This window comes from Cervus canadensis, chromosome 18 (assembly GCF_019320065.1).
Source record: "Cervus canadensis isolate Bull #8, Minnesota chromosome 18, ASM1932006v1, whole genome shotgun sequence".
Lineage (NCBI taxonomy): Eukaryota > Metazoa > Chordata > Mammalia > Artiodactyla > Cervidae > Cervus > Cervus canadensis.
In genome coordinates this window covers 12,741,286-12,751,984 of record NC_057403.1, presented here as the reverse complement: position 1 = coordinate 12,751,984, position 10,699 = coordinate 12,741,286, and the positions used below count along the sequence as shown (strand labels likewise).

The window sequence follows — 10,699 nt, the reverse complement described above, 5'->3', positions numbered from 1 at the left end:
AAGTTTCCGGGAAGGAGCGGGCACTGCCTCCGGGCCACCTGGCGGCCAGGTGCGCGCCCGCCTCAGGCCCCGCCCTCGCCCGGGGCGGTCCCCGCTCGGGGGGCCCTGGAGACGGAAACGGATCGGCGGCCGGGACATGGAGGAGCGCCCGCAGTGGGACCCGGAGGCCTGGGGCTCCGCGGAGGGGCGGCCGGCACCCCGGGCGGCCAGAACAGGTGGGGGGCCTGGAGAAGGTCGGGTCCGGTCCGTCTGGCGGGGAGACGGCCTGGGGGAGGCGGAGAACCGGGGCCCCGCCCGGGGCAGAGGGGACCCAGGGGCCGGGACTTCGAGGTCCCTGGAGGAGTGCGCAGACCCAGAGCCTGGGAGGCGGAGAGCGCTAGAGGCGGGAGGGGCCCCGACGAGTCGCCGGGGAAGGAAGTCTGGAGCCCACCCCTCAGCCTGAGGTGGGAGCGGCCTCGCTTGGGTGCTTGGAGGGCGGGGGGCGGGGAGGGGCGGTGTCTGGGGCTGGGGGTCCAAACCCCCGGGTCTGGGGAGGAGCGGATGGGGGCCTGGACCCCCGGGTCTGAGGGAGGAGGCCTGGGGCCTGGACCCCCGGGTCTGAGGGAGGAGGGGCGTGGGGCCTGGACCCCTGGGTCTGAGGGGGCGGCCTGGGACCTGGACCCCCCGGGTCTGAGGGGGCGGCCTGGGGCCTGGACCCCCGGATCTGAGGGGGAAGGCGTGGGGCTAGACCCCCGGGTCTGAGGGGGACGGCGTGGGGCTGGACCCCCGGGTCTGAGGGAGGAGGGGCTTGGGGCTGGACCCCTAGGTCTGAGGGGGGAGGTGTGGGGCTGGACCCCCAGGTCTGAGGGAGGAGGGGCGTGGGGCTGGACCCCTAGGTCTGAGGGGGGAGGCCTGGGGCCTGGACCCCCAGGTCTGAGGGAGGAGGGGCGTGGGGCTGGACCCCTAGGTCTGAGGGGGGAGGCCTGGGGCCTGGACCCCCAGGTCTGAGGGAGGAGGGGCGTGGGGCTGGACCCCTAGGTCTGAGGGGGGAGGCGTGGGGCCTGGACCCCAGGCCCTCCCAGCGCCCCGTCCTTGCCCAGGCCCGTCGCTGTCCTCTGTGCTGAATGAGCTGCCCAGCGCTGCCACCCTTCGGTACCGAGGCCCTGGGGTGCTGCCCTGGGGGGCTGAGGAGGGTGAGGACGAGGAGGCATGGAGGAGCATGCAGACCTCCCCAGACGCCTCACATCAGGAGCTGCCGGAGCCCGGCCCCTCCCGGGAACTGCCGTGGCCCATGCAGGCCAGGCGGGCACACAGGTGAGGCCACCTTCCTGTCCCCTCCAGGCCTGGGCCCCCTGCCCACCAGCTGGCCGCTCCGCCCCCTGCTCGGTCCCTGGTCGGTCCCTGGGTCTCACCCAGCCGCCCCTCTGGGTCTCCTTGCCCCCTTCTGTGTTGGAGCTTCTCGGCTCCAAGGAGTCCTGTCTGCAGGATCCTGGTGCTCTCTCCCAGATTCCAGTGTCTTGTGTCTTTTTCCCTCCAAGCCTGACTGCCTCTGTCTGAAATCTGTGGTTCACTTTTTCTCTCTCTCTGAGCTTTATGTCGGTCTCTGCCTCCTACCACTCTGTTAACGTCTTTCTCTCCCCTGTCCTGCTGCATAATTGGCAGGACCCAGTGAAAGCCGGGTCTCTCGTTCCACAGTTACTATGCATATGGCACAGCAGTGCAAGTCAGCCGGAGGCCCTTCTGAGAACAGGCCCCTGGCTGCTCCTCAGGTGACCCTTGACACCGATCCTTGCTCCTTATATAATCTGGGCACAGTCCCAAGGTGTGGGGAGGTTCCCTCATGCCAGGCAATGCTCTGACTCTGGCTGGGTGTCCAACAATGCAACTCAACTTTGATACTATCTACCTGGAGACATAAAAAGGACACTCTCACCACTTAGGAAATTCTAGGCTCTAGGAGCCCTGTGCCAATAGGACAAAGCCCAAATAATATAGTTCTTTTTATTTTATCTTAACCACTGGGCCTCCAGGGAAGTCCTCCCTGCCCCCTGCTTTATTTCGATACAGTTGACAGATAGCATCTTATAAGTTTAAGGTGTACAGTGTTACATATACACTTATATGTTGCAAAATGATTACCACAGTCTTGCTAGCTGACATCTCCACCTATCACATAATTACTGTTTGTTTTTCTGTGGTGAGAACACTTACTCTGTTGGCAACCTTCAAGTATACAGCACAGCATTATGAGCTATGATCACCCAGCTCTACATTAGATTCCCAGAATTCATTCATCTTTTAACTGGAAGTTTGTACTCCTTGACCAACTTCAGCATTTACCTACTCTACCCCCTGGTTACCACCATCCTACTCTCTTCTGAGCTCGGTTTTTTATTTTACTTCATTTCATTTCATTTTTTGACTGTTCAGTGCAGCTTGTGGGATTTTTAGTTCCCCAACTGAGGATTGAACCTCCGCCCTCAGCAGTGAGAGCACAGAGTCCTAACCACTGGACCGCCAGGGAACTCTCAGTTCAATTTTTTTTAGATTCCACATGGGATATCATACACTACAAAATGTGTTTCTTATTGTAAGTCACACTATCACACCTACCTCCTTTTTAACTTTATGATGATATTTGCTGACAGAAAAGTGCATGAGACATCATGCAGAGGCTTACAGAGTTTTCCCAAAGCAAGGATCCAGATAACTTCCACCTGGGGCACCCGCATCTCCTTCCCAGACTTTCGCAGAGGATCACTTCCTTGCTTTTCCTCACAGCTTCGCCATCTGTGTGTGCATCCCTGAACACTTTGTGCTTGCTCTGGGTCCTTCTTAAATTGAACCCTGCAGTGTGTATTTTCTGTCTTATGCTTAGCATTAGATGTGTTTCTTTTTGTTGCTATGGAGTATCCCCTGTTAGGAATACACAGAAACCTACTTCTTCGTGCAACCACTGGGTTGCCTCTCCCTGTTGATGGTTTCCATCTGGGGCAGCTAGGCCCCTGCTTTTCCGTCTCTGACTCTGTTTCCGCCCCCACCCCCACCCCCAGGCAGAGACTTGCCAGGGACCGAGTGGCCCAGGGCGCGGGGTCCACAGGGGCCCAATGGACTCGGCTGATTCGGAGGTCCAAGGAGAAGGTGCGGGAAGGCCTGCGCTCCCTGCAGCCCTGGGCGTGGACGCTGAAGAAGATCGGGGGTACGGGGGATGGGGCTAGGCTGGCGACTTGGGGCAAAACTGGACTCCTGGCCTGAGGGAGGAGGGGCTGGGCCCCCGGGTCTAAGGGTGGCGGGGCTAGGGGCCTGGACCCCCTGGTCTGAGGGAAGCGGGGCTGGACCCCCGGGTCTGGGGAGGAGGGTCTGGGGGCTGGACCCCCGGGTTTGAGGGAGGAGAGGCTGGGGGCCTGGACCCCCGGGTCTGAGGAAGGCAGGGCTGGACCCCGGGGTCTGAGGAAGGAGGGGGCTGGACCTCCGGGTCTGGGGAGGAGGGTCTGGGGGCTGGACCCCTGGGTTTGAGGGAGGAGAGGCTGGGGGCCTGGACCCCCGGGTCTGAGGAAGGAGGGGGCTGGACCCCCGGGTCTGGGGAGGAGGGTCTGGGGTCTGGACCCCCGGGTCTGAGGGAGGCGGGGCGGGGCCCCCGGGGCTGCGGGAGAGGAAGGAGGGGGCTGGACCCCCGGGTCTGGGGAGGAGGGTCTGGGGTCTGGACCCCCGGGTCTGAGGGAGGCGGGGCGGGGCCCCCGGGTCTGAGGGAGGAGGGTCTGGGGGCTGGACCCCCGGGTCTGAGGGAGGAGAGGCTGGGGGCCTGGACCCCCGGATCTGAGGAAGGCGGGGCTGGACCTCCGGGTCTGGGGAGGAGGGTCTGGGGGCTGGACCCCCGGGTCTGAGGGAGGAGGGTCTGGGAGCTGGACCCCCGGGTCCAAGGGAGGCGGGCGGGGACCGGACCGGGAGCGGAGCCCGCGGCCTCTCTGCTGCCCCCTGCAGGACAGTTTGGCGCCGGCACCGAGTCCTACTTCTCGCTGCTGCGCTTCCTGCTGCTTCTCAACGTGCTGGCCTCGGTGCTGACGGCCTGCATGGTTCTGCTGCCCACCTGGTTGGAGGGGACTCCCCCGGGCCCCCCTGCCCCGAACGCCTCCTCGCCCTGCGGCTCCTACAACCCCGGCTCCCACGGCCTGGTCACCTTCGCCACCGAGCTCTTCAACTTGCTCTCCGGAGAGGTGCGTGCCTGGGTCCCGGGAGCCTCAGGGACCCCCGACCCTGGTGGCCCCGCTCCTTGAGCCCCCTCGTCCTGCCTTTCCTTCCGCAGGGTTTTCTAGAATGGTCTCCTCTCTTCTACGGGTTCTACCCGCCCCGCCCACACCTGACCATCACCTACCTGTGCGCCGCCTTTGCCATTGGCCTCCTCTACCTGCTGCTCATCCTTCACCGGTCAGTGACAGCCCTGCACCCAGACCCCCTGGACCGTGGCGGGGAGGAGCGGTGGGAGGAGCGCCCTCCCCCATAGGCCTGAGTCTCGCTCCAGGGTCCCTTTCTCTCTGCTTGAACTGCAGTCAGATTTTAAAATGCTTCATGACTGGCTCCAGGCCAGGGATAAAGATGGGAGATGTCTCCCTGCTGCGACTTAGTCTAGTGGGGAGGGTAAGATATTAAATAAACAAGGAAATTAATTGCATCTTTTCTGGAGGGGAGAGTGGTTGAATAGGAAACGAACGGGTGATTCATTCACTCAGGGATAGATATTAACTGAGCAGATACTATGTGTCAAGCATTGTTCTAGGCATTTGACAAAACAGAGCCAAAAAAAAAAAAAAATCCAACAGAGTCTGGTTGGCCCTGGTGGAGCTGACATTTTAGCAGGAGAGACAAGTAATAAGCAATAGACCATAATGAGTGGATTGTATGGCATGTTAGAGGGTGATCATCCGAGCTGCCCAGCCCCCAACCACCGTCATTTGTATTAACACTATAGCTTGCTTTTGGCCCATTTTCTTCTTTATATAAAGGGAGACTCTACATATGTTGAGACTAAAGCCCACAGGATTCCCTAATAATTGGATGCGGGGTGTGGTGAATGATGGAAGTTAAGAATGACTCCAGGTGTTGGAACTTCCCTGGTGGTCCAGTGGTTAAGACTCTGCCTTCCACTGCAGTGGGCGCAGGTTCAACCCCTCGTCAGGGAACTAAGGTCCTGTATGCCTCAGCGTACAGCCAAAAATTAAAGAAAATAATAAAGAATGACTCCAGGTGTTTGCCATTTGAGATGGGGAGGGCTGTAGAAAGAGCAGGCTTTGGGCGGGGAATATCCTGGGTGCAGTTTTGGATCGGTAGATTATGAGGGAATGTTGAGTAGGCACTCAGGCAAGCCTGCGAGACTCCCAAAGGAAGGGACTAGGGTCAAGAAAGAAACACGACTTATATATATATATATAGTGTTCTCAGAATGTCAGGCACTGTGCTTGGGTCCAGGGACACCAGAGGGGTACAGCTTACAGTCAAGTAGGGGAGATAAATTTCGAGACTGACTGTTAAATAAACAAGCCAATCAGTATTTGTGGTTTGAGAGCTGTACTATATAGAAAACAAATGAGAGCAGGGATCAGCAAATTTTTTGTTTTCCTAGTAAAAAAGGGAAGGCCAGGTGGGAAGTAGTTGCATCTTTGCAGGTCACGTGATCTCCATCTCCACTACAGTCTGCTGGGCAAAAGCGACTGTGGACAGTAGGAAAGTGAGTGGGCATGGCTCTGTGCCAGTAAAACTTTATTTACAAAAAACAAGACTTGGTCTCAGGGCCATAGTTTGCTGGCCCTCTTTGATGCAGAGTAACGCGCGGGGACCGTCTTTATGCGGAGTGGCCGTGCGGACTCTCTGAGGAGGTGACCTCTAGGCTGGAAAGGTGGCAGGGAGGCAGCCAAGTGAACAGCCAAGATTCGGGCACTTCAGACAGCGCAGGCTGTGACTGCAAAGGCCCCGTGGTGGAAAGAGGTGGAAATGAAAGGCGGGGAGGAGGAGGAGGAGGAGGGACATGGTTTGAGCTTGGAGAAGTAGGTGGGGTCGTCTCAGGGAGACTATGCTATGAAGGTGCCCAGGATTCAAGAACGAGGAGAAGCTGTGGAGTAGGTTTTAAGTGGGAGTGCCATGGATCCCCATAAAAGGAAGGTTGGACTGGCTCACGAACAGGGGCTGGGCGAGAGGGCACAGGTGGAAGCAAGGAGTGCAGGTGGGCGCACTCGGGGGCGATGGGGCTGGCAACGGGGGTGGTGAAGGTGGCCGTGGAGTCTTTTTGCCCCTTTTTCTGTTTTAATCCTTTTCTCAGGTTTTCTGTCCCCTCCCTAGGTCTTTATCTCCCCCCCTCCCCAGTCTCTTTACCGGCCCCCTCCTTCCTCTGAGTCTCTGAACCCAACCTCCCATCTCCTTCTCTCTTACTGAGTCTTTGTCCCCTTTCTTGGACTCTCTGCCACTTTGGGGTTTCAGTCTTCCGTCTGCATCTCTCTCCGGGGTCTCTGTTCCTTTCTCTCAGGAGAGCTGGTCTTATCTCTTAGGGTTCTGTCTCTCCTTTCAGGTGTCGGTCCTCCAGGTCTGTTACTCAATCTCTTCTTCACTCTTTGGCATCAGTGGCTGGACGTGTCTCCATCAGGCAGCCGCTCTCCAAATGCCCTGTGTCTCAGAGTTCATCTTCCCTAATTTGCCCCATCAGAGGGCAGGGCTGTCCCCCAGTTCACGGATGTCTTGCCTACACTCCATTTCCTGGTCCTCCCCTCTCTTAGCTCGGTGTCTGGACTGAAGCAGACGTTGTTGGCTGAGTCAGAGGCCCTGACCCGCTACAGCCACCGCGTGTTCTCCGCCTGGGACTTTGGACTCAGCGGGGAGGTCCACGTGCGACTCCGCCAGCGCCTGATCCTATATGAGTTGCAGGTGCGCTTAGCGGTGGGGCCCGGTGAGCTGGGGGCACCCGAGGGGGCGGGGTTGAGAGAATGGGCGGGGCCTGGGCCAGGGACGGGGCCTCCAGAGAGACGCTGGGCGGAGCTTTCTTCTTAGGAGGCGGGCCTTGAGGGAAAAGGGCTGAAGGCCACTACAGGGATGCCTGAGGTCAAGGGTACAAGGAAAAAGCTAGATCCGTTCGCAGTTAAGAGCAGGGCGTGTCCAGAAAAGGCTGGGTAGAGTAGAACCGAAACGCCAAAGGCCAGGCAGGAGTGCTGGGCGGGCCCTAGGAGGAGCTTGATGTGTTGGGCGGGGCCTTAGAAGGGCGGAGTCAATTCTAAATTGTCAATCTGGAGGGTCTTGGGTGGGCTGGGACAGGACTATAGACGTTCTTAGAGATCCGATGCAGCATCAGTTCCCGTTGAGCGTGGACCGCCGGCTGGACCTGGGGCACTGGAACACGAGTGGGCGTCTCTTCCGGCCTTAGGTAGAGCTGGAGGAAGCCAGAGTGCGACGCAAGGCTGCGGTGCGGACCCTGGGCCAACAAGCCAGGCTGTGGTCGGTGCGCCTGCTGCTCAACCTGGTGGTGCTGGCGCTGCTGGGGGCAGCCTTCTACGGCATCTACTGGGCTACCAAGGCCCCTGTGACGCTGCAGGTGTGGAGGGCCCTGGGGGAGGAAAGGCCCTGGAACCTACCTTTCCAAGGGTGGAGGAGACTGAAGCCTGTGATTCTTGGAATCTCAGAGAGGAAGGATTGGGGTCTGTGTGTGTGTGTGGCGATGGTGGTTATGACTGGCCGTGGACTTTCAGGGTGCTGAAGGAAGAAGAGGCTGGGGGAGGATAATGGTAAGCATGGCCTCAGCAGGACCCCAGAGCCTCTTCTCTTGGTCCACCCTCCCTCCTAGGACAAGCCTCTTATCCAGCGGACGCCAGTGCTGAAGCTCATGGTCGATTACCTTCCATCCATCTTCATCTCCGGTGTCAACTTCGTGCTGCCACCTGTGTTCAAGCTCATTGCCCCCCTGGAGGGCTACACCAGGACTCGCCAGATCGTTTTTATCCTACTCAGGTTCTGGACTCCTGGTGTGGGCTGGGTCTGGCTGAGGGACATTGGTTCTACCAAATAAGAGACTGACATTGTCAAGATTCAGGATCCGGTGGGATCTGGATTCAGATCCCGACTCCTCCTGTCACTGAACCTCAGTTTTCTTCTTCTGTGAAGCGGGGGGACTGTGAGCACGCTCCACACAGGAGAATCCGGGCACGTGGTGGGCGCTCTGTCAGTGTTGATTCCCCTTTTCTCTTTTCCCCTTGCCAGGACAGTGTCTCTCCGCCTGGTCTCCCTGCCGGTCCTGCTCATCTCTCTCTGGAGTCAGATCACTTGCGGGGACGATGCGTGGTGCAAAACCTGTGGCTACAATTACAAAGAACTTCCGGTGAGGATGCGGCGGCGGGACGGGGGACTCCTGGGCCCTTGAAGGAAAGGAAGAGCCCGGTGGGTTCCAGATTCTTGGTTTGGGAGGAAAGAAGAGCTTGCGGTGCTAGAATACCTTCCCCATGAGGACAGGGGTATGGATTTTTAAAAAGAAGAAAGAACCCCCAGATAAAGTATTGATAGAGTCTCATACTCTTGCAATTTGGAGACTCAGCTGTTTGGGTCCACAGGGTCCTGAGGTCTTTCTGACCTGTTCTTCCTCCCTCAGTGCTGGGAGACCCGCCTGGGACAGGAGATGTACAAACTCCTGCTGTTTGACCTGCTGACCAGCCTGGCAGTCATCCTGCTCATCCAGTTTCCTCGGAAGTGAGAGTCCCGCCCCTTGCCGTGGCCCCGCCCAGCACCCGTAGTCTCTTTCCCCGCCCTTTCTAGCCCCGCCCCTGCTCTAGGCCCTCAGACCACGCCCCCTCCACGGGTCTGGTAGTCCGGTCCATACAGCCACGATTAATAACTCTACTCAAGCCCCGCCCCCTAGACGCACACCCTCCCCGCCCCCCGCCGGGTCTGGGAAGTTTCTCCCCGCCTCCAGATATACTCACTTCCCATTGGTGGGCGGGACGGTGAAGGCGGGGGAAACCCGTGGCCCGCCCGCCTCTGATTCCGTGGGTCTCACCCTGCCCCTCAGGCTGCTCTGCGGCCTCTGTCCCGGGGCGCTGGGCCGCTTTGCGAGGACCCAGGAGTTCCAGGTGCCTGACGAAGTGCTGGGGCTCATCTACGCACAGACAGTGGTCTGGGTGGGGAGTTTTTTCTGCCCTTTACTGCCTTTGCTCAACACGGTGAAGTTCCTCTTGCTTTTCTACTTGAAGAAGGTGAGCGGTGGGGAGCAGCCTTGGGTCTGAGGCGGGGAGGTACTGGGGCTTGGATTTCTGGATTCTGGGAGAGGAGAATACTTAAGGATGTGACTGCTGGGTCCTGGTGGGGGAGGATGCCAGGGTCCCTGACTACGAGATTCTGATAGAGGACAGGTCTGGAGGACAGACCCCTGGATGTGGGAGGAGGGGTCCAGGGCATCCCAACTGTTAGGTCTGAGGGAAGTGGGGGACCCGGACTCTTGTGTCTTGTGGTGGAAAAGAACTGGGGTTCCTGGCTCCTGATTGAGGAGAGGGGGCCAGGGATTAGGGCTCCTGGGTGGTGGAGGAGAGTCTGGGGCTCAGATTCCTGTGCCTCATATTCCCTTCATCCCCTCCTGCCAGATCACCCTCTTCTCCACCTGCTCCCCGGCCTCCCGCACCTTTCGAGCCTCCACTGTGAATTTCTTTTTCCCCTTGGTCCTCCTCCTGGGTCTGGCCATCTCCGCCGTCCCTGTGCTTTATAGTATCTTCCTGTAAGTGTGAGAGGCACCGGCCTCTCTCTCCCACCGTTCACCCTCCTCTGTCCAGGGTTCTGACTTTGCGCCATCCTTGAGCTCTGCCTGTCTCTGACTCCAGGATCCCACCTTCCAAGCTGTGTGGTCCATTCCGGGGTCAGTCGTCCATCTGGGTGGCGATCCCCGAGTCTATCTGCAAGCTGCCTCAGACGGCCCAGAATTTTCTCTTCTTCCTGGGTACCCAGGCTTTTGCTGTGCCCCTTCTGCTGATCTCCAGGTGAGGGCGCTAGACTCCTGGGTCTGAGTCTGAATGTCTGACCTGGGGTCCCACCGCCTGCTTCCGAGAGAGAAGTGGGCTGGGGGCCCAAACTCTTGGGTCTGAGGGAAGGAGGGGGCTGGGATGCTTCGACTCCTTGAGTCTGAAGCAGGAGGTCCAGACCCCTGGTTTCTAAAAAGCCCTACGTGGAAGATATTCTGAGAACGTTTGGGGAGTGTCTTCCATTTTATCTCCTCTAGCATCCTGATGGCGTATACCGTGGCCCTGGCTAACTCATATGGACGCCTCATCTCTGAACTCAAACGCCAGATACAGACGGTGAGCCAGGCCTGGCCCCTGGGAAGGGGTCCTGGAGAGTATGAAAAGGAACACAGGGGAGAGACTTGTCTCACCTCCCACTCTCTTTACCCTTTCTCTCAGGAGGCGCAGAATAAAGTCTTCCTGGCACAGCGTGCTGTGGCGTTGAGCTCGGTCAACAGAGCTCTTTGACCTCTCCAGCCTGGCTTGGGGTGACGTCCCACTTCCAGCCCCAGACCTGCCCCCAGATCCTTTTTTAGCTTCGTCAACATCATTTGGAAAATGAGCGAACTGGAGAAGACCCCGTGCTTTTCCAGCCCTGGGATTCCCTGCTGAGTCCCCCGACCCTTCAGTGAACCTCTTTCTAGTACTGTATCAATAAATCTAGTACTGTATCAATAAACACAGCGGAGGCCGCTAAGTGCTTTTTG

The 10,699-nt window shown here is 58.7% G+C and overlaps 1 protein-coding gene across 5 annotated transcripts; it reads left to right on the top strand.

The window, feature by feature from the left end:
- Positions 1-75: 75 nt before the first annotated feature.
- TMC4 (transmembrane channel like 4) lies at positions 76-10,689 on the top strand. 5 transcript variants are annotated; one of them, XM_043436987.1, is made up of 15 exons: positions 76-215; positions 1,080-1,293; positions 3,033-3,120; positions 3,961-4,193; positions 4,283-4,404; positions 6,741-6,888; positions 7,382-7,549; positions 7,799-7,962; positions 8,212-8,329; positions 8,597-8,694; positions 9,014-9,197; positions 9,582-9,712; positions 9,816-9,971; positions 10,211-10,289; positions 10,392-10,689. In XM_043436987.1, the coding sequence occupies exons 2-15, from the start codon at positions 1,189-1,191 to the stop codon at positions 10,458-10,460; spliced, it is 1,863 nt and encodes a 620-aa protein (XP_043292922.1). In that variant the 5' UTR covers positions 76-215; positions 1,080-1,188; the 3' UTR covers positions 10,461-10,689. The 5 variants fall into 5 exon arrangements, with proteins under 5 accessions (XP_043292922.1, XP_043292921.1, XP_043292923.1 ...); XM_043436986.1 differs by having other exon boundaries at positions 3,033-3,178; XM_043436988.1 differs by lacking the exon at positions 9,582-9,712 and having other exon boundaries at positions 3,033-3,178.
- The last annotated feature ends 10 nt before the right edge of the window (positions 10,690-10,699 follow it).

Bases quoted from the DNA above. Each gene is read 5' to 3' on its own strand.
- TMC4 (XM_043436986.1), top strand. From the start codon at position 137: ATGGAGGAGCGCCCGCAGTGGGACCCGGAGGCCTGGGGCTCCGCGGAG. The intron at 216-1,079 runs GTGGGGGGCCTG...GTCCTTGCCCAG, and splicing joins ACCCCGGGCGGCCAGAACAG to GCCCGTCGCTGTCCTCTGTG. The intron at 6,889-7,381 runs GTGCGCTTAGCG...TTCCGGCCTTAG, and splicing joins TGATCCTATATGAGTTGCAG to GTAGAGCTGGAGGAAGCCAG.